Here is a 26,016-nt window from a genome sequence, read left to right as displayed (position 1 = left end):
TATCAGATAAATGTCGTCCATTGTATGAAGCAGTAAAGAAATACTGTGAAATTTTTTTCATATTTAGAAAACATATGGCGTGACATCTATGTTCTTAATTAAATTAAGTTTTAGTTCACGAATAATTAATGCTTTTTTGTATTTTTCTTCTATTAATACTGTTCTCCTTGCATAATATTTCAAGGTTGTTAATGTAATTTAACTTATTTGAATGATGATTCGTTGTGTTGTATGATGAGGTATTGTGATGTTCTAATGCATATGTCGCGTCCCGTTTTGTTATGTAAGTGATATCGAATCGACTACATTAATAATTGTAGATTATCAGAATAAACCTTCCTTAGGTGACCTTTGATTCTAGTGCTCAGTTTTTGATTATCAGCTACTTTGCTGTTGATATTGTGTTTTGTATTCTTGTTTGAAAACGCTTACGGTGTTTTTTGTTGTATAGCCAATATCCATCCAAAACTTGTAACCCTCAATGAATCAGCACAGATCCTCTGGATTAAGAAGCTAAAAATATTCTTTAGATAGCTGTGATGGGCACACCCCAAACAGACGAATGTGTAGCTTTTGGCTTAATAACAAATAAAACAAACCTTCTTCAAAAAAGTCAGATTAAGTTATTAGGACAACTGTTTTTATAATGAATGTTTTATCTATTATGTTAAAAAAAATAGAGAATTAAATAACATAGAAAGTTTTTTTAATTACTATTAGGGCGTCCTCTATCGAAGCCTGTCGAGAGAACATGCTGAGGGTGAATGGGATAACCGGTTAAATATAAGAGAACATAAAGAAAAGTCAGTAACTAATGTTTTTGTACCTTAATTTGTTAAAATTCCGAAACACTTTAAAATTATTATTCAAATATATCTGTGACAGATATTTTTACAAGTAAAAATTCAAATCTAGTGATACAATGATTTTAATTGAAAAGTACCACAATGTAATTACTACTTATTATAACAGCAAAATTTGTAAATAATAGTTATACAGGGTGTTCGGAAAGTCACTGTGCAGTTTTATATGTTAATAAACATACAAAAGTGCACAGTGACTTTCCTAACACCCTGTACTTAGTTATAACTTATAATTAATATAAAATATATTGCTGTCACTATTATTAATTATAATTTATGTTACTAACCTGAAATCTGGTACTAACTTTTATTTGTGGTGGTATACTACATATATATATTATGTGGATTTATAAGATATTAATAATATAGTACTACAGTACTAACCTTACACTATGAGTCACAGTCTCCCATGTGACTCTGTTACTGAGTTAGTTGGAGAATGTGCTTTTAGTTTTATTATAATAAGGAGCTTCTTGGTGGCACAGCAGCATGTTTGCAGTCTTACACTCCTAGAAACTGGGTTTAGATACCTGTGGTGGGCAGAGCACAGATAGCCCATTGTGTAGCTTTGTGCTAAATTTCAAACAATCAGTCAAACCATGTAAGATTATACCTTTTTCACATGTTACTTTTAGTATTTGTATTTTTTGTAATTAACATGATTTATGTGTCTATATAAACTACTACTATTAATAATACCCAAGGTGACAATTTCATTAGATTTTCTTTATTGGAAATATATTGTATTACTGTTTACAAAGTGGCACTATCTGCCCCATTAGTATTGCATAAAAAAGTGGGTTTTCTATTATTTTTAACAAACAAAAATATTACAACTGTAAAGTATAAAGTGGTTGTACAAAATGTCTTGTAACTTGATAATATTAATGACATTGTTTGAAATGTATGTCAGAGAAGTGGAAAGTGAAAAAAAGAACCCATAACTAATTCTGATTTTTAAGATTTGACTATATTACATAATAAATTGAGATGTGCCAATGTTTTAGTCATTGTAAGAATATTATACATTTATATTTGAGCATCTTTATGGCAGAGATTCATAATGTCATATTCTTGATTTGGTAATTCTAGTCATTTAACATTTGAAAAAGAACTTTTTGAATATGGAGTAGCTTGTAAATAAACATCTTGGAATGGAAAATACCATACATTGTACTCTTAGTTAAATTTCAGTTGCACCTGAAAATATCAGGTCATCAGTTAAGTAATGTCTGATTTTAGGTACAGAAAAAGAGAAAGGATTTCAAATGCTTTTAATGTTATTTAATCAATAATGTACCTTCCATTATTATTAATTACTTCCTGCCAATGATTCACAAGCTTCTGAATGCTACTTCTATAAAATTCTTGGGGTTTGGAGGAAAGTAATGTAGAGAGGGTAGTTTTTACACCCTCATGTGTTCCAAGCTCTTTTTTCAATCAAGACAGTTCTGTAAACTTTGGAATAGATGAAAGAAATAAGATGGGACAAGGTCTGTAGAATAAGGAGGATGAGGAATTTTTCCCCAGTCTAGCTTTTTAATTTTTGCAGATGTAATCCTTTCTGTATTGGGTCATACATTTTCCTGGTGTAACACAACACTTTTCCAACTGATAAAAGCAGGCCTCTTCAGTGTAACATTCAAGAGCTTTAACTGTTGACAATAGAAGTCTAATGAAATTGTTACATTGAGTGGTAGCAACTTAAAGTGGATTACACCAACAATATCCCACCAAATGCTTAACAAGACTCCTAGGGTGGAGGTCCATTTTGGGCTGTACTTTAGCCAGTTTACCTGCACTGAGCCATTGTCTGCAGCACTTGACATTTTTATAAAATATCCATATTTCATCTCCAGTCACTAACCTGTCCAAAAAAGGTGTTATATTCATGAGAGTGCAGAGAAGTGCAAATGTTCACTTTTGCTCTTAGGTTGACTTCTGCCAAATCATGGGGGACCCATTTTCTAAACTGTTGCAGATGATGGTAAACTGTTGAGTGGGTTCAATTAAGCTTCTGTGCTAGTTCTTCAACTGTTACAGCACAATCTTCATCAAGTGCAGTCAGCAGCAAGTCATCATTAAACTCAACAGGACAACCTGAACGTGGCGCATCACTTAAGTTGTAGTCACCTGATCTGAACTTCTGAAACCATCTTTGACATTTTCTTTTACTGAGAGACTCCATACCATAAATACCTTGAATGTTTCATGTATTTTCTGCTGCACTATTGCCTTTTTAAACTCATAAAGCATTATATGCCTAATGTGCTCCTCAGACACATCCATCTTTGTAAGGGTTTATTTGATTAATGATCTGAAAAAGTGAAGTTGGTTAGTTTCTTTTATTTGTCTGAACATTTTTATGCACGTCCTACTACATATTTGAGTCATTAAAGCCTTCTACAAAGACTGAAATGGTGATGCACTTTCTGTATTAAATTTTTGGGACATTATGGGATGACCTGTTAATATTAGTCACTTGTGTAAGGATTCATCTGTTTTAGTTTATTGAGAATCATCACATGTTTGTTATTTCATGACATTTTGATAAATCATGGTTAAGCACATTAATTATTTTCTTTTACAAAATGACATCTTTCCTTCTTTACCAGTGAATTGTGCTTGGAAATCTTTTTCTTTCCTTTGTTGTAAAGTAACGGAAAGGTCAAAACAAATTCTACGTGTATGCCACCAGTTTCAAATTTGTTAGAATATTAAATTTTTTTTTTGCATATGATTCAGGTTTTTACTTCAGAAAATTAATATTCGAGTCATTTTTAGTTATTTTTTATTTCTGTTATAAATATACAAGTTTTCCTACTCCATTTGTATCACACATGGGGTGGATAAGTTACTTAAGCAGTTGAAAAGTATTGTGTTGGTGACTGTAGTAAACTTAATAGTATTCCAGGGTGTATTTATGGACATACTGGTTACATGTCACTAGTTTGATCTCACTTGGATTACTGTTTACAATTCTATTCTCTTTACCTAAGAAAGGATATTAACTTTTTAGAAAGGTTTTGTAGGAGGGTTTTGTGGATGATGATTCTTATGATGGAATGATTATTTTATAGGTTGTTTGAGGTTTCTTATGTTCTTTCTCATTAGAAGGGTAGGAAGTGATAAAATTGAATCTTAGAACATTATCTGTTAGATTTATAGAATAAAGATGCTTTATTTATTATATTCTGAACATAATAGGATGAAAAGACAACTTTTAAATTTGAAAGAGGCTGGCTATGCTTCAGTTAAGGCAGTTTTATTCTACTAACAGCATATGTAAAGTTTTAAAGTAAAACATTCTTAGATAATGTACTTGGCCTATGAGAAATGTTCCCAAGAAATAGTTTTTCTGGGTGATCATAATATATTGAGAAGCCTTTTATAGTTCTTTGAACATAATGTAGTCCTTGGTCTTGCAGTTGGCTGAATGGTTACAAAATGTGCATTGAAAATAATTCATCTGGGACGTTTCAGAGATGATGCATGGGTACTTCTGTTTTCACACTGGATTAAATGTAGTATTATACTTTGCAGCTCATTGATGTTTTGTCAGTGTGTGTTTTGATGTCAATTGACTGTCAAATACCACAATCCTTTCACTCATCATTTTTATTAGAATTAGAACTGATGGTGCATGCTTGATTGTATGCAACTGCTCATTTCACTGGTTGTCAGGGAAACAAACAATACACATGCACAGCAATTACACTGCACAACAATTTTTTTGAGAAGTTTTGCTTCTTGTAAAGTTTCTGCTGATTGTGACAGGTACCTTGTGGGTATGCACAAATAGTTTTGGTTTTGCTTCATCACGTAGGACTTCTGAGAAATAGACAGTTAACTGTTTACCGGCAATAACGTATTTAATTGCGTTTATGTTTCTAAGACGCTATTAAGTTCAACATAATTAAAAGTGTTTTGTTCCTGATTTTCATTTGTATTCGTTGTCCGGTGCATCACGTTGCAGTGTCCAACAGTAGTCAACAAGCATTGACAGATTCCATTTGTCCTGATATCATTTTTCCATTGTAGCAATGTTCTGGTGAAACTAAAGATTTCAATGAAATGGTGTGTGATGGGCAAATTTGGATGTGATTTTTGTGATCAGCAGCCAAAAATCTATAAGGAACACCCAACAGTGTTCAAGAAACAAAAGCTTTGTTGTGCATTGCAATTTATTTTAGACCAGTCCTATGCTTGCTATCTATTGTACACATTTGAATTAAAAATCGAGGACTGTTTTAACATTTTTGCAAAGGAAATTGTGTTTAATATCACATGAAGAAAAAAAATAAAACTGATGACCATGAAATTTTATCAGCTGTATGCAAAAGCAGGATCTGTATTCAAAATGCATGTTTTCATGCAGTATGCCTGATAATTGACAGGCATATGTTATTTCTCATAAAATGTAGTATTTCAGTACATTTTAGGTTTTTGATGGTATCTTACAGTTAAAGATTTCCAAGACTCAAACGCATCAACAGCAGAGCCATTTGGACAGAATTTACATTGAAAAATTCCTTGGTTTTTTAACTTTATTAGCTAGATGTTTTTCATAAGCCCATATCAATTTCCTCATAACTAAGTCATTATCTTTCAAATAGTTCTATAAGTATTTTAAAATATCTGTAGTTTAAACCAGATTCTTATGCCAACTGGGAATCCTCGAAGCCGAGTTAATTATGATTTTGTCCTTATGGTCAGGAACTCACCAGGAATTTGGAAAACTGTGGCAAAATCTAGGAAATTTTAAGCATGCATGTGGAGTTATCTATTATTTCTTGATTTTTCCATCATTGTTATGCTCTTTTTTTTTTATTATTATGTTTCATAATATTCCTCCAAGTTGGTTGGTAAACAAGGTAGTAGCTGGGGAACAACAATCTCATAAACACCAATTTTATAAAAAAAAAAATTTGAGTATTGAGCTCTTTACTGGAATGGTTGAAGTGGATATTCAGTAGTGTTGATCTGAGACTGGTCACCATAATTAACACAAATAAAACATTAGGAATGTCTTTACTTAATATGATTATATTGTTTTTAAATTTTGATAGATTTAAATAAAATGAAGGCTTTTACAATTTTAATAGTAACAGAATTAACTTGTGGAGGAGCATACCTTGTTTCACATGCTGAAAAATGACATTATACTTGCTTTCTCTCAAATTTTATTGTAAATAAAATATGACTGTAAAAGGTATATTTCTTACCTTTTTATAAAAACCATTAGCTACTTTTTGTGATTTTTACCAGAATCAAATATACCTTTGTGGAATCACTGTTTTTCTCATTCTGTGCTCCCCGCTAGTACAGCGGTATGTCTACGGATTTACAACACTAAAATCAGGGATTTAATTCCCGTCCGTGGGCTCAGCAGATAGCCCGATGTGGCTTTGCTATAAGAAAAACACACTTTTGTTCTACAGGTGGTTGAGGATGATAGATTTTTCTGACATTTGATGTGTTAGTGATTTCTGCAAGTTATCATGTGTCTTCCAGTCTTATCCCATTTCCTTCCTAATAATATATTAATCTTAACTCCATGTAAAACTGTAATGCCATACTAAAGACATCTGTGTTTTGTGGAAATATTTACATGTGTTTAACAAATGTTTTTCTATCTGTTTATGATAATATTCACTACAAAAACTCATTTTACACACATGATTCATTTAGAACTTTCGTGTGCTTGAGCTAACATCACAGAGGTTGTGTTAATGCAAAATTGCATGTGTGTTATACAGAAAATCCTGTCTGTTCAGAAAATAGGACACTACATTAGAGTTGTCTGGTTAGTGGTATCTGTTAATTAATTAGTCAATGGCCCCATTTATTGAATGCTTTTTGATCAATGAATTAAAACAATGTTTCCCAAATAATAGTGAATTGGATGGTTTCTTTAAATAGTTTTTATTGTCTTTTTGTTGCCACTCATTGAAATAAATTAACCTCAAATAAGTAAAAGAAAATAAAAGTGTAATATTTACTTACTTGAATAAGAGGAAAGAGAGGTATGTATCTACGTAATAGCAACTGAATAATTATGTATTAGTAAAATATAGTGATTGGTACTGGTGAAAGTTTATGGTTTCAACATAATCAAAAATAGGAGAGGTCAAGAACTACAAAAATAGTACTTAGAAAATATGTAAACCACATTTTGTTTTTCATTCACAATAAATTACAAGCATCATCCAAATGTATATCATTCTCAAGGGCTTATAGACCTATGACAAAGTATGTATATTGGATGAAACCAAGCATAAGATTTAGAAGTCTGTTTCATTTTATTCCAAAATATGAATTAAATCACAGGAAACAGTATTGTGATGCAGAAGAAATCCTTTCAAATAATCTACACTATCCCCTTGGTGTGGATTCCTGTACGTGGTGTGGGTCCCTCCCAGGGAAGTTTCTGTTCTTACAGTTTACCTCCTCTGGGATCTAAACATCCACCAGTGTGTTTGCTGTGTGTGGTGACCCGTGAAGGGGAGGAGAGGCTAGGGTCAACCAAGTACCAGTGTTGAATGTTCTCAACAGGTGTTGTGGACATTGTATCTGATGCTGGTGTTTGGGAATAGTGCTTATGAAACCCTGGCACTGCTGCATTGTCCTTTTTTGGCATTGTTGTGCATCCCATCGTAGGGCTCCATTGTGGGTGGGATAAGTGAGCACTGAAATGTTCCTTTTTTTATGATGGAGAGGTTAGGATCAACCAAGTACCAGTGTTGAATGTTCTCAACAGGTGTTGTGGACATTGTATCTGATGCTGGTGTTTGGGAATAGTGCTTATGAAACCCTGGCACTGCTGCATTGTAGTGCATCCCATCATAGGGCTCCATTGTGGGTGGGATAAGTGAGCACTGAAATGTTCCTTTTTTTATGATGGATATTCCAAATAAAAACTTTAATATAATAGTGAAAAAACAGTCCATAGGTAAACAACCATGTCTTGAAGATTCTGAGCAGCAATCTTCAACACGTAACACCTGTTGTACTTCATTTTTTTATACTACATTTTCTTTTAGACAAACGTTTAGGACAAATGTCTCCCTTTTTCATTCAGAAGAGACTAGAGAGATTTGCTGGCTCTCCAAAATCAGTAAAAAAGCTTCAATCTGATGACATATTGGTGGAAACATCCACATCTCAACACAGTGAATTCCTCTTGCATTCAAAGGTGTTTGGAGATATACCTATTGAGGTTGCATCTCAAGCTACTTTGAATTCATCAGAAGGAATTATTGTTGAGAGGGATTTGAAGAACATCCCTGAGTCAGAGATTCTCACTGGTTTCTCCACCCAAGGAGTTTCTTCAGTGAGGCGTATATCCACTTGCAAAGATGGAATTATGGTGCTGACCAATGTCTTCATTCTCACATTTACATCACCATGTCCACCTGCCACCATCAAGGCAGGTTATCTTAATTGCAGAATACGATCATACATTCAAAACCCTCTCAGATGTTTCCAGTGTCAGTGGTTCAGTCACTTGAAAACGTCATGTCCTGGTTCCTTGATGTGTGCTCGTTGTTGTGGCAAGGACCACGATGCCTATTAGTGTGAAACGGACCCTCATTGCATAAATTTCAATGGCTCTCACCCATCCTACTTTCATTCTTGCCCTAAATGGTTGAAAGAAAAAGAGGTGCAACATTTGAAAATGATTCATAGCATTACTTATCCTGAGGCTCAAAAGATGCTGTCCACCACTTAATCTAGGATGTATGCTGCTGCACTTTGTTCCACTACTACAGTGAGAGTACAGACAGATCTCTCTGTGTCTCCAAAAGAATAGTTCTCAAACCAAATGGGAAGTCTTTTGACTTTCATGGTTAAAAAAGTTAATGAATCAACTTCAACACCCATCTCTGCTCCTTACATACATTCCAGCAAATCCCAAGATCCATTTCCTTTGACTCTGGGTACAGGCACTACCTTGAATACATTTTCTCTCACCCCAAGATGCAAAATGCTCATTTATTCCTGTCCTCAGTCATTAGAATCCTCTATCAAAAGAGCAAAGACCTGACAAATCGACCCAGGACAGGATCCATGGAGGAAAAAAAAAGACTGTAAAGAAAAAAGACGTGGTCGTAAACAGAAGGGTTCTTCACTCAAATTATCGACACATAAATAAAAATGGCCACCTTGATACAATAGAACTATCGATGTTTATGTTCTAATCTGGATGACATCAATACACTGATTGCTTCCTACCATACTGTATGTCTTTCCATACAGGAAACATTTCTGTACAATGAAAACCACTGAAAGGTGACTGTATCGGCAGTTTTCAGAAATGTTGTTGGACGAGTGCATGGAGGGGTGGCACTGTTGGTTGTTCAGCATGTGCCCACCCTGTCTTTGCTACTCAACACACTCTTAAAGGCAGTAGCCATCCCTGTTTCCTTGGGTAGTACCATCACTGTTTGTTCTCTGCACTTGTCACGTGGAGAAATCTATGATCAATCAGAACTTGATGCTCTCATTGAACATTTGTCATCTCCCTTTTTAATCCTGGGGGATTTTAATGGACATCATCCTCTCTGGGGAAGTGCTTATATTAATAGGAGGGGTTGTTCTGTAGAGCGTATGCTCTCTGATCACAAGCTTTCTCTTTTCAATACTGGTTCTTCTACTTATTTTCATGCACCTAGTCAGTCCTTTATTGCTATTGATCTCTCAATTTGCTTCCCTTCACTATTCTTCCATTTTTCTTGGAGAGTTGACAATAATCCACGTGGCATTGATCATTTTCCTATAATTTTGAGAGAGATTGGCTATGGTTAGTGCCACCTGACCCACGTGCCCCGGTGAAAGCTGAATCAAGCAAATGCCCTCATTTACTGCTCTCATAGAACTTGATCCTGCCATCATCTGTAAGCCATCAGTAGACGACTCTGTGGCAGCAGTAACTGACTGTATTATATAAACAGCTGCTCACTGTATTCCTAAAACCTTTACACGTTTTCTACAATATCCTTGTCCATGGTGGAATCCTGCCTGCTACATGGTACGGAAGTACTTTTCATAGGTATCCCACACTCTCACACTGCATCGCTTTCTGTGGGTAAGGTGTCAAAGCCAGAATGAATCTTGGATTAAGTTCATGACCAGCATATCTTCTCCCACCAGTCCATAGTCATATGGGACAAAATTCAAAAGGTCAGTGGGCAATATAATTCTGTCCCCCTTTTGATCTTACTCTCTGATGGCCAGGAAGTTGCTGATACCCAGAGCATCGCCGATACTCTATGTGAAAGCTTTTGCTGGTTATCTAGCACTTTTGCTTCTTTGTCCATCTTCTTAGCCATCAAGATTCAGGCAGAGCGATCACCTCTTTCCTTTCAAGCTGATTGTCTCTGTGACTATAATCGTCATTTTACACTGGTGGAATGCAAACTGGCCCTTTATCAGGATGGCAGTACATCCATTGGACCAGATGATGTACACTATGAAATGCTATGCCATCTCTCTCCTGCTTTTCTTGCTGTTCTTCTAATTGTTTTTAACAGGATCTGGCAGGAGAATGTTTTTCCTGATGCCAGGTTATTGTCCTACCTTTCTCTAAGCCTGAGAAGGATCCCAAGATTCCTTCAAACTACCATCCAGTTGCTTTGACGAGCTATCTTTGTAAGACCTCAGAGAGGATGGTTAATGCTCATCTGGTTTGGTTCCTCATATAAAACAACCTCCTTTTGCCCACCCAGTGTGGGTTCGGATGAGAGCACTCCACCATGGACCACCGGATTCAACTTGAAACATCAATCAGAGAAGCCTTTCTCAAACAACAACAACTTGTATCAATATTCTTTGATGTTGAGAAGGCTTATGATACAACAGAGGTGTGGCATTTTACAAGACCTCCATATATATGGGTTATGTGGCCATTTGCTTATTTTTATTAGAGAGGATGGTTAATGTTTGTCTTGTTTGGTTTCTTGAATCAAACAACCTCCTCTCACAACGTTAAAACAAGCTTTTTGGCTGTCTTGCTTCTGTAAGGATTGGAAAGAGGAAGTTGTTCTTACTAGACTACACATTGGTCACAGTTTTCTAACTCATCGTTTTCTTTTGTCTGGAACTGATGCACCAATGTGTAGTCTGTATAACATTCAGGTCACAATAAGCTACATTTTACTTTTTTGCCATTGTTATGACTTTCAACAATGGCACCATTTTAAAAATGTTCTGTCCCAAGGTTTGTCCATAATGTTAGGGAGTATTACAATGCACAACAATTTTTTTAAAAGTTTTGCTTCCTGAAAAGTTTATGGTACCTAGTGGGTATGCACAAATATAGTTTTGGTTTTGCTTCATCATGTAGAAACTCTGAGAAATAGACAGTTAACTGTTTACCAGCAATAACGTATTTAACTGCATTTATGTTTCTAATATGCTATTAAGTTCAACATAATTAAAAGTGTTTTGCTCCTGATTTTTGTTTCTATTCAATGCCAGATGCACCACATTGCATTGTCCAACAGTAGTCAGCAAGCATTGATGGATTCCAGTTGCCCTGATATTGTTTTCCATTGTAGCAATGTCCTGGTGAAACTGAATATTTCAATGAAACAGTACATGATGGGCAAACTTGGAAGTGATTTTTGTGATCAGCAGCTAAAAATCTATAAGGGACAATCAACAGTGTTCAATAAGCAAAAACTTTGTTGTGCAGTGTTATTGGTGATGGTGACACTGTCTACCTTGGAAATGTTTTTAGTTTTTTAAAGGTCATTAATCTTTTTAATGCCATCCAAGTTTTTTAATTTATACATTAGACATTTTTTAATGTTATTCCCTTTTAAGAATCACAATCCATCTAAGTTTGATTTGAAATTAGAAAATGGCCGAAGCATCAGATAACACAAAACCAGGACTGGAAAGGCTAACTTCAGGTGACTAATGCTGCTGTTTGAACTGTCCATTAGTCATCCTGGCGAGTTATTATTAAAATTTTGAAAATAGTCATAACGTCAAATAACTTGTAACCAGGACTGAAAAGGTCAACTTCAGGTGACTTCCTGTGGTTTTTGTATTTACCTGTTAGTCTTCCTGGCAAGTTACAATAATTACAATTATGTTACAGAAAGTCCTTTACAGCTTGTATTACTTTAGTTTTCTCTTACTGCTGTAGACTAGATGTAAACATTGGTTTTATGCTATTTATGTTTTTTTTTTAAACTTTATTTTGTTTTGCTTTAATTTCCTTTTATGAACTTTACTAAATTTACTTTAATTTTAACTTTTTACCAGATGTTTGGTGCAGATAGCCTAGCTGCTTTGTGCCATGAAACACCAAATCAACCAATCTACACTATCAGCATCAATGCTGATGTTAGGGCTAACAGTAGTGACACAAATTCTTCCTGTTAAAAAAGATGAGAACTAAACTTTATCAACCTTATTGGAACTGGAGTTTACATGGCTTCATGTAAAAATGTAAAATCCAGAAGGGTTTTACAGGGTGGGTTTGAAATGGGAGGAAAGAATAATGATACATTGTCAGAATCTTCAGAAATTTCAACATAATGGTAACGAATTGTCTAAGATACAAAATCAATCTTGAAACACCTTTCTAACTTGTCTAAGGTACAGGATGCACTTACAGAAATAATTGAAATGTATAATGATGAGAATCAAGATCTATTATTTGGGCACTTTTGTTGAATACATTGAAAAGAAAATTATTCTGTTTTTCTTTGTTTTGAATGAAGAAAGGCTCAAACTCATTTCTGTGGTTGCTACACTGACGAGGTGGGGAAATTTTTCAACTAAACCCTGAAAAATTGAGAATAATTCAGTGAATGCTGTTATAATGTTATTGTAGCTAAACAGTTTATTGTCAGAATAAATATAACAGTTCCACACCTTCATCATTTCACATGCATATTAATATTACAGCAAAATATAGACTTAGTGTTAAAAAAAGGTTTTATAAAACAGTTGAAATTTGATATCATATTCTTTTTACAAGTTCTTGTATTTATATCATGTAATGATTTATTTCAATGACAGTAGGACATTTAGAAAGTTTTAAAATACTCTTGCTCTTAATATTTATGGAGATGTGAATTATCTTAATGTTCTATTTCTCTTTGTATATATATGCGTGTTTGTGTGTTTTCAGGGATGTGGTACATCCGTCCAACAATACAACTGCCGTCATTACCTTACCATGCCAAAATAACAGTAGTTTCAGTTACTGTGAGCATTGCACTGCTGGGCTTTTTAGCAAGGTAAGAGGAGAGAACAATATAAGTTCATCCCTATTATTCACCATGATTCAGTGTATTATATTTAATAAATTTCATTGTAGAACAGGTTTTTGTTTTTACAGTTCAGAACCTTACTCAGTGAAACTGCTCTGCTTGATTGAAATGTGTATGCTATTTCCCCCCCTTCCAAATATCTAAATTTCAATATTTGTCATCTGTTAAAAAGAACTTTTCAGTATGTGTTATCACTTGAAACTTTAGAATGTAAAACTAGTGCTGCATTATGTTTATGATCATGAGAATCTCACTTGAAGCAAAACTGTATTCCCAAGACAGCAGAATAACATTTTGACCTTCTAAGTTTGCAAACTCTCTTTGTTAACCCGAAGATGACCTAAGAAGGTCAAAACATTGGTCTATACTTTATTTTAATTAAAGTTTTAATATCTGTATTATCTGGCTTGAGAATGCATTATGTTTAATGTATTAAAATATTACATGAAATGTAAGAGTGTTTTGAAAATGCATAAATTTTCACATTTTTAAGACACACAATCCACTTGTTATAAAATAATTGAATGAAAATTATGTACTTTTTGTACTCTTTAACTATGGTATATCACAGTTGTATCTAAAACATCAAATAATTATCTGTCAAAAGTCCACACAGGGTGATTCAATTATTTTAGAATCCAAATGACAAGACTATTTTTCTCTACTCTTTTTGTTACTGTACAAGCTGTGATAAATTAATTTCCATTACTCCATGGGTTACCACATATGTATTTCAAACTTGAAATAATTGTTGGCACAGATGGCTCGTTTGGGTTGAGAAAATATTTTACATAGAAGAGCGAACAACGTTTCGACCTTCTTTGGTCATCGTCAGGTTCACAAACGAGCCGTTTTTGCATATAAATTTCTCAACAAGTGGGTTTCTCGACATCACTGATTGGCACAGATGGGTTCAATTACTTTAGAACACCTTTTCACAAGAAATATTATTTTCCTTATCTCTGTTGAAACTGTGAAACTCAGTTTAAAGTATTTCTTGTTTTAGCTAATCACATGGGCTACCTTTACATTTTCTAACGTTCCTCTGGTAGAACTTGACTTGCATTTGCTTCGCTGCCAATATTATTTACCGAGGTCTCAAACATTATATAAACTATGTGTGATACCATGATGTAACAATATGCACTTAAAGTAAGGAGAAAAATACCAAAATTTGAATAACTTGGTGTCAACAATATTACAACAGTTTAACCATACACACACACACACACTGTACAACTCTTATTGAGTTGTATAACTAAACTTGTTACAACTCTAGCATTTGTTGTGAAAAGTAATTAATAATTTAATATTAGATCATTAAATAAACTAAATAAAAACACACTAACCAGTCTTGTATATCCAACATTCCCCCAAAGGTTTTTAGCATTTTGGATGTAATCCTATGAGTAATACTTTCTTCATAAAGGAGTCATTAATTCTGCATTATTGATCACCTCTTTTTTTTTTTTTTTTTCTTGCAGTACTTTCCAATCCAATTGCTACACCTTTATTTCACTACAGGGTGATAGTGCAAATGATAGTATAAATAGAGAACTTGCAAGCTGATACTGCCCCTCCTCACACTGGATAGCTTGATCTTTTAATGCTTATAATATGTGCATGCCACTAATTTTGAGATAATTTTCACACAAAAATTTTGTTTATTATAAACTAGGTAGTGCATAATCTCCTTGTACAGTGACTTTCCCTGAGCACTTGTACTTGAAATAACTTCATTATTAAACAAGGCACGAAGAAAGTGTACCAGAAGAGAGGAAGGTTGGTGGAATGGTGGATGTAGGTATTTATCAGAAGAACATCTTCAGACGAGAAGAATGCTAATTTCTCAGATGATTTTTCCCATATGCACCCTGAATAGCAAGAAACCCATGTTGAAATGGTGGAAGGACCAAACATGAAATTTAGATGTGTTCCCTTTAGAAAACCTCTGAAGGGAAAGCCCAAGGCAAAAGAGTCACAAGTGTCAGCAAGCCAAGAAATGTTGTGTGGTTAGAAGTGCAACCACCAGACTGACACATTTGGTTAGACAGATAGAGACAGGAGTGTATTGTGCATTCAGTGAGGATCTCTTTCAAGGTTCGCTGTTTCTGTTACTAGAAACCGTTAAGTGGCAAGGGCTTCCTATGCTCCACTTGAAAAGATATGGAGAGAATTTGTACTTTGGAGACTTGGAGAAGTTCTCAGATCTCCATCAGTTGCCTGCCACAAGTCTTTTTCCAGAGACAGTGCAATAGGTGATCATGAAACTCTATTTTTAAAAGCTTACAGGCACGATCCAAAGAAGTATGCAGTCATCTCCCTGGAATCATTGAGTAATTTTTATATCTATAGTGAATTTATGGAACACCACATCTCAACAATGGGCACTAGTACAGTCTGGACATATTGGTCAAGTGCTTTAACTTTTTCCTAGCCAGATGCAGATTTTGGGAATTAAGCATACTGTGGGAGGCAACAGCAGCCACCTGGCAGAATACTATAAATAAGAAATAGGTAATGAAAAAAAAGAAAATGTACTTACCCTTCTCAAAGACAATATTTAATTTTATTGATAAACATCAACTGGAAGAATTTAAAGTTCCATAGAAGATGAAACAGCCAGATCATTAATGACAGTAAAGGGAAATGAACAGATTCAGATTCACCAATGCACTAGATTGAAGGATTTTGTCAAAGAGTCAGTGAAAAATCAGATGTGAGAGAGCGAGACAGTTGATGAATGTGATGTGACAAAATATGAAAGAACAATCACTTTTTTGGACAGATAAAACCTTAAGAAAAAAAACATGATTTGGATAGGAAAGTACTGATTGAATCATAATTTTTAAAAACAACTTTGAAATTATGAATTTCAAATTCATTTGAATAGTAACATTATTGCAGTTATTAAAATTGTAGTTGAAGAACAAATAATAAACACTACATTGTTTAGATACTAAGATTAGCTAATTTAGAACTAAGAATTTTTGAAATGAAGAGTTATTACAAACTAATATTTACTGGACAGTATTTTCATATTGATAATTCTTTTACCTTTTTAGTTTAAAAGAAACTTGATTTACAATTTAATTCATAATATAGTCACTTTCTCTTATGGATTTCATATAAAAGTATAAAATATGAGTTTTTTTTTTCCTTCAAAAAACAGTTTTCATTTGCTGTTGGTTGATATTAGTATTAATAAATATTTAAAAGCTTTATATATTTCTAAAGTTAGTAAAGATGTGAAAGTAAAGAAAATAGTTTATCATATCTTTTATGGGCAACCATGCTGCAGAATCGAAGAAAAAGATTAAACTGATTTTGAATAATGAAGTTTGTCCATGAATTATATTTAAAAATGTATATGCTTATACAACTATCTTGAAGATAAGATTCCAAAAATGCATCATTTTTAAATCATTTATACATTTACATGCCCAAGGTGTAACTATGGGTATGTGGACTGTACAATTCATTGTTTGAGCTTCAGAATTAAAGAATGTGCAAAATATTTTATATAATCACTTTGTCATTCTTCACTGTTGTTTGGAAGACTGCAACATTAGAATTACTGTCAACAATTTCAACATTTGGGAAGTATGCCCAATGAAAAGATGATTCACTCTAAAGAAAGTGTGTAGGTACACAATGTGCTTTCTGAGTTGAAGCTAAACTAAATAGCTTTCTATTTTTCTCCAAAAATAGATGAATAAGTAAGTACAGTGAAAGAAAGTGCAAGAAGCACTGATGGTATATACATCAATAATGACAGTGACCACAGACCAGAAGGAGAAGAAAATTGAAGCCTGTGTAAGAGTGTCTAGTAATTCACAGCCAGGCATGAGAGTAGGATGAGGAGATTAGTAAAGAAGGAAGGAACAGAACAACATGAAGAGGACAGAAGAATACCTGACAGTAGTGGGAAAGGTTAAATGTAGTTGAAAAACTATCCAATAATCAGCACTGGGAGAAACTGACAAGCCATGGGTGAACAACCATGAGGAAAAGACTGAAAAGTGGATCACAACAATATGATCTGAAGGAAGGGATGGATTGATATACCAACATAAAAAAACAAACACCACTACTGTTTGTAGATGGACAGAGTTAAAGGAAACAGTATTGGGATAAGAAAAAAAACTATATGATTGGAGAGTCCAGCCTTACAGGCAGTAGACTGGACAAATCTCACACATGAAGATAAGAATAACATCCCCCTGGGAGAAAGAGAAATATGTTTGGAGCAAGAGAGAGTTTGAATGCAGTAGAGGAAGAAGGAGCCTGTGCATGAATTTATGAAGCAGATAAAATTAGAGTTGTGCTAACAAAGAGGTACCACCATCAGAGCCAACAAGGAGTATTGTGTATCAAAACAATGAGGGACAAGACAAAAAGCATAAGCATACAGAACAAGTGAGACCAGTCCTGGCTGAGAGTATGGACTGAGTAAAGATGAGAAACTAGTGATCAGAAGTAAAGAAAGTTAGGTGTTGAGAGTGGTGAAGATATTCATGAGAGTTCTGCCCAATTGAGAGCAAGCCTGATGAAACTCTTTGAGAGTGGAGAATCTGCTCTGTGGTTAGAACCATATCCATCAAGAGAGGTGATCCACCAAATCCAGAGCAACTGGAACATAGCAAATTGGGCATTAGAAAGGGAAATAAATGTTAAGGGGTTCAGCCCCAAATCAGGTAAAAGATATTTCAAATATTAGTACTCAAGGAACAGAAATGAAAGATGTTTGTAAGTCAGGACAAGAGTCAAGTTGACTAAGGAGATGAAGCATGTTAGTACAAATGTGAAGCTATTTGAGAAACAAGTCTGCATGGACCCTAATGTTGATGAAAGATTAAAGACAATGTTGTCTTGACTTTGAGTTTCATGTTGTAAAGATGGGAGAAACCAGAAGATGGGTGAGAAAGAAAGGAACATACCTGGAAGATCATGTCAAGGAGATTAAAATGATGAGGATATTTCTCCACAGATAAAAAAGCTATGCCTAGAGCAAACCTTGATGGAGGAAACAGTTAATTAAATCATCATCATCATGTGCTTGTCCTTGTTTTTAAAGTGAAAATTGCTGTATACCGTTGGCTTTGACGCAAGGAAAAGAATGTGGAACCAAGTTGGTTGTGAAGATAAATATTTTTATGAATCAATACTGTATGATTGATACACTGATATTGTACTAGCATATGACTGATTATCATAAATTATGCACATGTTCAGTGTAAAGTTTAGACCATTTAAAAGAATGTTGAAATTGGATCAATATTTGTGAATGAATATGACTAGCATGAAAAGTGGTTGAATTGATTGGATTTAAACCATGTATTGGCTTCAATCATCATTTAATTATTTAGTCCAAGGTTGTCTTTGATAAGATGTCTGTCTTGTTAGTAACTTTAATTTCACACCCAGTTTTTGGCTACTTTTTCCTATCACAGTGGATAAATTCTGTTAAACTTCATGTCAAACAGTGCTTTGTACTACAGCTTTTTAGGTTCAGATTCTACACCAAGTAAGTGGCATTATAATTTCATAGTTTATTTTAAATATAGCAAGTGTAGATCCTATCCCTAAATTTCATAAATGTACTTACTTTGGTGGTGAAGTAACCTATCCTATGCAAGCTCATTCAATATCTCTGGTTATCTACCAATAGTTTTGCCCACTTGTAAAAGAGAAATACATTCAGTTAGGCCTGAAAACAAAACTTAAATTGCATAAAGATATCACATAATTTGTTAAGTTTAAAAAAAACACATTCATTCTGGATAATGCAGAGGAAAACAATGAAGTTATTTTGAGTCCAAGTGCTAAGGGGGAGTCACCTTGTTGCTCTCATATTGGTGGAGAGTTATTCTCACGTAATGATGCCACCATGCACTGGTGCGTGTTTTTGATTAGTATTGTTTTGTTCTTTCTAACATTTCATTACATTTTTTATTAAATTGATTGTTACAAAAATAAACAACTAATTCAAACTAAGATTTCCTTTTTATTACTATTTCTGATTATTTAAATTATCTGTTTTTGTTATACCAAAACAAATAAAGCTGTCTGTCCTGTCACTAATTTTGAGCTGCTGACTAGAAGAAATACAACTGGCTGGCAGCATCCAGTCCCAGCTCTTTTTTTTTTTTTTTTTCAACTGATGATCAGAATAAATATGAGTGTCAGGTAACATCCACCATCAGTCTTTTTTGCTGCTGCTGCTGTTGAACTTCTGATAAAAGGGAAGGGAACTGTTTGACATCATTTGCTGCCATTTTTTATAATTTACACTCATTTTCACTCTACATCTCATAATTATTATTAAGTAATTAACATAGGTATATAAAATGCAAATGCCACAAAATTTAAATGTATTTGTCATGATAAAACTTCACTTTTTGACAACAGAGTAAACAAGTTATTGAACAAAATTTTCCTTAATTGGTAGCTAATATTGGCTGCTTACTGATTCACTAAGAAACTTCTTGTCAACCAAAATTACAGAAATACTGGGAAGTGGAATTAGTTTAGCTAAAATACACAAAAATGGTGCTAGTGCATAGTGTGGAATTTTTAAAGTTGGTGGTACACTAACATTGCCATGCTGTATCAATGCTATGGCCTTGATTTTATTTTTCTTCATGCCTGTTCTAAAATTGTTTTCAAATATTACTGAATTTTATGGCCTTATTATCTCAACCTCACTACTTGCTTTACACCATACACATAGTAGTTCCTTTTAGTTTATTTTTAATGAAGTGAATATGCTTATGCAAATCAAGTTATTTATTGTAAAGCACTTTATTTTATGATATTCAGGTTATGTTACTTTAATGTTAAAGTGTGGTCTGAAATAAATGTAATAAAAATATTAGTGCGTTTTATATGCTGTTTCTAGATTTAAGCTCAGATTCTGAAGTTTGGCTATTTTGGAGTAAGAATTAAATTGTCTGTTAGTTGAAATCCTGAATAAAAAAGGTTGATAAAGTTATATTTCAGACCTAAGTATAAATTATTATATCAGTTTAGAGAAAAATGTAAGGATAATATAAGTCATGCTGTCCAGTTGAAAGCTAAGTAATGGTAGTAACTTTTGTGTTCTCTAGTCCTTGTATAAAGTATGCACAAAAATGTCTATGGTATAAAATTTAAAGTTTTATCTCCATATTCTTATAACGAATTTTAAATAATTGTTTAGGTACTTAGAAAGGAGAAGAAAAAACAAAATGAAATTGAAAGACCGCTCTTTCAAAAAAGTCAGACAACTTGGTTTTTCTAAGGTAATGAATGGAGGTAAGTTATTAGTATGTTTGCTATGTGTACAATTATTATCATAGTTTTTGTACTTTTGAAGATGGTTTCTGTCATAAAAAATTACAATATAAGAAGTTATTTTGCACAGGTAGAAGTTTTGCAAAATTATTAAATATGCAAACCGTGAAAAATGTTCTGGACAAATTTGGTATATAAATCATCCTTTGTCTTGGAACTCTGTTTCATCAGTATTTCCTCGTATCCTTACAGCAATCACATAAAAAAAAAACCTTTCACAATTCTAGAGTTAGGGTAACGTTTTGTTTTCAAGTTATGGGACATCAGAAATTCATGAAAATAAGTAACAAAAAAGACTTATTAATTGGTGGCTTGATACATTCCTCCCAAAGATTTGTTTACAGTTGTGAAAACCTCCATATATTTTCTAAAACATTCTGAATATTGTATTGTGCTGCTTATGTCCAAAATATTGTCATTAATGTGTACTACGTAACAGTAATTCAGTTGGAATTAGTTTTTGAAGTTTATATATTAGTTACAGAGGTAATTCAAATATTATTTTCCTACACCAATAATTAATATTTAAAGGCCACTTTTTTTAAAACATATGTTACTTTTTGTAGTACAAAATCATTTATAAGGTAACAGACTGAAATTGCTCTTGATGTAGTGACTGTGAAACTTCATTACAGAAAAAGTTATTCTGTGATACTTCCCTATTATGCACAGATATTTCCCTAAGTATCAAATAAGGACTTGTTTTATAATGAATTTTGTTATTACAAAAATAATAGTAAACCAGTTATAACTGTAAGTGAGAGAATAAAAAACAGTTCCATGTTCAAGTGTATTGTAAGTACAGGAAAGATCTGTTTAAAAACAAGATAAGGTAATTAATTTGTAATTTTTAAATTTTATTTACCTGATAATGTTTTTTTCATTTATCCAAAAATGTGTTATGTTCTAGAATTGACTATCAGTACATTCTTTTAGCCATCACTTCCATAATAAATTCACAGTAATAATAGTACTTGCATTCAAAAAATGCTATTGAACTTTGCCATTGAATGTAGTGTCACTTCATCTTTCATATGATTATGTCAATATACCTTTCTTTCTCATTAAACTTTATCTTTGAACTGTTGGTCTCAAGCAGGTTCTTATGTACTCATGAGAAAAATAAAATCTCTAAGAGAAGAATGTGTAGTAATACAATATTTCATTTATTAAATTTTTAGAAAGAGATTTATATTTGACTAATGTGTACAATTGCCAATAAAGTCTGTTCTTTATACCCCTTGAGTTGGATTCCTGTACATGGAGAGAGGACCTCCCAGAGGAGGTTTTGCACTTTCAGTTTACCTCCTCTTGGATTTAAACATCCACCCACATGTTTGCCATGTGTGGCAACTTGTGAAAGGAAGGAAAAGATCCTGGTGGTTGAGGGATCAGACTTCAACACAACACTTTAGCCTTGAATTCCTGTAGACGGGTGGCCTTGGTGTGGTCCACCAAGAGCCAATAGGCTGATTCACTTGGGCTAGAGTAAACCAAGTATCAGTGCTGATCATTTTCAATGGGCATTGTGGACATTTTGCTTGATGCTGGTGTTTGGTTATAGCGCTCATGAAACTGGCATTGCTGCAGTGTCCTCTTTTGGCATTGTAGTACATCTCCTCATAGGGCTCCATGATGGGTGGGGTCAGTGAGCACTGAAATGTATTTCTTTTATTATGGATACTTCCATTTATAAAAAAATAAGTAAAAATGAAAAAAGTGAAAAAAAAACACAACAGATTATTGGAAAACAGCCACACATAGATGATTATGTTATACTGTAACCATCACAGTCAGATTTTGTACCTCTTATTCTATTTCTTGCCCTAAATGGGTAGAGGAGAAAGATGTGCAACTCTTGAAGATTATAAATAATATTTCCTACCCCCACTCTTTCTCAAGCATATGCTGCTGTACTCCATTCCACTCTGACAGTGGGAGTGCAGACAGATCTCTCCATGCCTCCAGCAGAGTCATTTGCAAAACATCTGAAGTCTTTTGCCCTTCATGATTAAAAGCGTTGATGAATCTACATCTACTTCCATCTCTGTCCCCACCATTCCTTTTAGTGACTGCCCCTTTCCACTTTCTTTGGATTCAGGTTTGGATGTTTCCTTGGGTCCGTCCTCTTTGGCAGCCCTGAGAACCAAAACAACTATTCATTCACACCCTCAGTTGCTGGAATTTTTTTCTATAGACAGACACCTGCCTACTTGACCCAGGGCAGGATCCATGGAGGTTGATAGACCTTTGTCCAATAAAGAAAAAAACGTGGTCATTAACAGAAGAGATCCCTACCCCATTCTCCTCCACAGAAAAAAAAAGGCTGCTTTGATCCAGTAGAACTGTTGGGATTTTCTTTTGAATATAAATGACATTAAGGATTTGATTGATTCTTACCATCCCATGTGCGTCTCTCCTTACGGCAAACTTTTTTGAAACTTGCCAATACAGTCACCATTTGGCAGTTTTCCTTGCACAGAAATGAAAAGATGTGTGATGGATAAATGCGTGGAGGATTAGCACTGCTGGTTGATCAACATGTGCTCACCTGTCTGCCATTTGATACACCCTTAGAGGCTGTAGCCATCCATGTTTCCTTGGGTAGTAACATTACTATTTGTTCTATCTTCTTGGCTTCTGAAGAAACCTATGATCAGCCAGACCTTGATGCCCTTATTGAGCAGTTACTGTCTCCCTTTTTAATCCTGGAGAATTTTAATGGACATTATCCCCTCATGGGTGGTGCTGTTATTGATAGGAGGGATCATTTCATAGAGCACATGCTCTTGGATCACAACCTTTTTCTCTTTAATACTGGTTCTTATACTAATTTTCATGCACCTAGTCAGTCTTTTACTGCTTTTAATCTCTCTTATCTGCTTATATTTCACTTTTCCCTTACTTTTCTTGGAGGGTTGACTGTAACCCATGGGGAAATGATCATTTTCCTATCATTTTGAGAGGGACTGGCTGTAGTCAACGCCATCCAACCCACATGCATCTATGGAAGTTGGACCAGGCCAACTGCCCCTCTTTTACTGCTCTCTCGGAACTTGATCTTGCCATCATTTGTAAGCCAGAGTCAAATGGGACAAGATTTGAAAGGTCAGTGGACAGTATACTTCTATACTTCTGACCCCTTTTGTTCTTGCTCTCTGATGGCCAGGAAGTTGCTGATTCCCAGAGCATCAGCAATACTGTTGGTGAAAGCTTTTCTCATGCATCTAACATTTTTGCTTCACCTCCCCCCCTCCTGTTTTTAACCATCAAGACATGGGCAAAGTGATCACCTTTTTACTTTCAGGCTGATTGTCTTTATGACTGTAATCACCCCTTTATTCTGGTGGAACTCAAGTTTACACTTCATTGGTCTGGCAGTATATCAGTTGGATCTGATTATATTCATTATGAGATGCTGTGCCATCTCTTTTCTGCCTCTCATGCTATTCTTATGGTTGATCTGGATCTGCTAGGCAAATGTTTTTCCTGATGCTTTGTGCCATGCTGTTGTCCTCCCTTTTTCGTAGCCTGGGTAGGATCCCAAGATTCTTTCAAACTACAATCCAGTTGCTTTGATGAGCCATCTCTGTCAGATCTTAGAAAAGATGGTCAATGCTTGTTTTGTTTGGTTCCTTGAATCAAACAACTTCCTCTTGCTCATCCAATATGGGTTGAGATGACAGTACTTCACCACCTGATTCAACTTGAAAAGTCAATCAGGGAAGCCTTTCTCAAACGATAACATCTTGTATCAATATTCTTTGACATTGAGAAGGCTTATGATATTACATGGAGGTATAGCATTTTGTGAGACCTCCATTTATTATGGGTTACATGGTCATTTACCCATTTTTATGAAAAATTTTTTCATGGACAGGAGATTCTGAGCTTGTTTGGGTTCAGCACTCTCCTGTTCTTTTCTACAGGAGCTTGGAGTCCCCCAGGGCTGTATTTTGAGTGTCACACTTTTCAGTATGAAAATTAATGCCATCACTGAACAACTCCCTCTTACTGTTAAAAATGGACTTTATGTTGATGACTTTCACATCTGTCAGTTGTCGAACATGAGGTATATTGAGCGGCAGCTACAGACTGCCCTCAATTGTTTACTGAAGTGGACCATGGCAAATGGCTTTAACTTCTCTCTCTTTGAAACCACTTGCATGCACTTTTACCACCAATGGGATATTCACCCTGATCCTGAGCTCCGTATTGGTGAAGTTGTGCTGCCTATGATCTCTGAGACTAAGTTCCTGGGGATTATCTTTGACCGTAAGCTAACCTTTATACCACACATCAAGCAGCTTTGGGTAAAATGTACAAGAGCACTGAACATCCTCTGTGCCCTATTTTCCACCACCTGGGGAGCAGATTGATGTTCTATGCTAAAGATATATTGTGCTCTTATTCATTCAAAACTCGACTATGGATCACTGGTCTATGGCTCTGCCAGGACTTCGGCCTTAAGGATGCTGGACCCCATTCATCATCAAGGACTTCCGCTCTGCACTGGGGCTTTCCACTCTTGCCCAGTTCAGAGCTTATTCATAGAGTCTCACGAACCTTCTTTGCACCTCCACTGTTTGGAACTGCTCTTTCCAAAGCATCCACCTGGGATTGTGTTTTCCTTCCTTGGTGGGCCATATTTTAAGATCCAAAGCCTGTTTTAATAGTTACAGGGTTATTTGAAGTTTTCAAATCATTTGAGAGATTAAAAAAATGGTATCATTATAATGTGACTCCATGTTAAATGGGTTTGTCCACTCAGGAGTCTTGAATATACCGTTGTGTTGACAAAATTCCACCTTCTGTTCTGGTGCTCTTTGAGAGGGTGATGCCCTCTAGGAGCAGACAGAAGATGTCATTTGATAATGATTTTTTTGTACACATCTTAATGTGCACATCCTTGCAGACATTAGAATGAGATTTATATTTGTAATATGATGTCTCATATCTCTTATAATAATAAGAAATGCCTTGCAGCTTTATATTTATTTTTCTTAGCATATTTGATGTTTCCTTTGCACTGTTTTTAAGTTGAAGAGCTCATCCTTATTGTAGTACAAGCTGTTACCTTCTTTCCTAAGAACTCAATCTTTGATCCAGTATTTCATTTGACTCCATTTTTTTTCACCATCTTAATTTGGCTATTGCTATTTCAGAGGTAAATTTGATTATTTTGAATTTTACATTTCTAGAATTAAAATAAGTTTGTAAAATTACTTACCTCTGAAATACATTTCCAAACACCTCCCCACCAATGAGCAATATGTGCAATTGCAACAAGGAAATCTGCAATATGGTGAAGAACCATAGGTAAGTTGATGCATGCTTAACATTGTGTCAGAAGCTTTAAGAACTTAAGTCACATCTTTGTTGATGAGAGCAATACAATAAGGAAAGTGTATTTGTATTAAAGGAGTTAAGTACCTGTTTAAAATGTTTATTTTTTAAATAATTAACAGTTGTTAGTGGTTTATTAATATTTTTGGATAATTTCTATACTTCATTTTATCTCTGACCAT

The 26,016-nt window shown here is 34.5% G+C and overlaps 1 protein-coding gene across 3 annotated transcripts in view; it reads left to right on the top strand.

Moving 5' to 3' along the window:
- Positions 1 to 681: 681 nt before the first annotated feature.
- Positions 682 to 26,016, top strand: part of Miga (mitoguardin) — a 59,438-nt gene continuing 34,103 nt past the window's right edge. Inside the window, exons 1-3 of one of the 3 annotated variants that reach the window (XM_076458962.1) lie at positions 682 to 803; positions 13,012 to 13,120; positions 20,355 to 20,449. In XM_076458962.1, coding sequence (XP_076315077.1) covers positions 13,014 to 13,120; positions 20,355 to 20,449 — 202 coding nt within the window. In that variant the 5' untranslated portion in view covers positions 682 to 803; positions 13,012 to 13,013. Of the gene's footprint in view, positions 898 to 1,328; positions 1,465 to 13,011; positions 13,121 to 20,354; positions 20,450 to 26,016 lie in introns of those variants that run through there. The other 2 variants (XM_076458972.1, XM_076458968.1) reach the window with 2 other exon arrangements.

Source organism: Tachypleus tridentatus, chromosome 1 (genome assembly GCF_004210375.1).
Source record: "Tachypleus tridentatus isolate NWPU-2018 chromosome 1, ASM421037v1, whole genome shotgun sequence".
NCBI classification, from domain to species: domain Eukaryota; kingdom Metazoa; phylum Arthropoda; class Merostomata; order Xiphosura; family Limulidae; genus Tachypleus; species Tachypleus tridentatus.
This window is presented reverse-complemented; position numbering and strand designations above follow the sequence as displayed.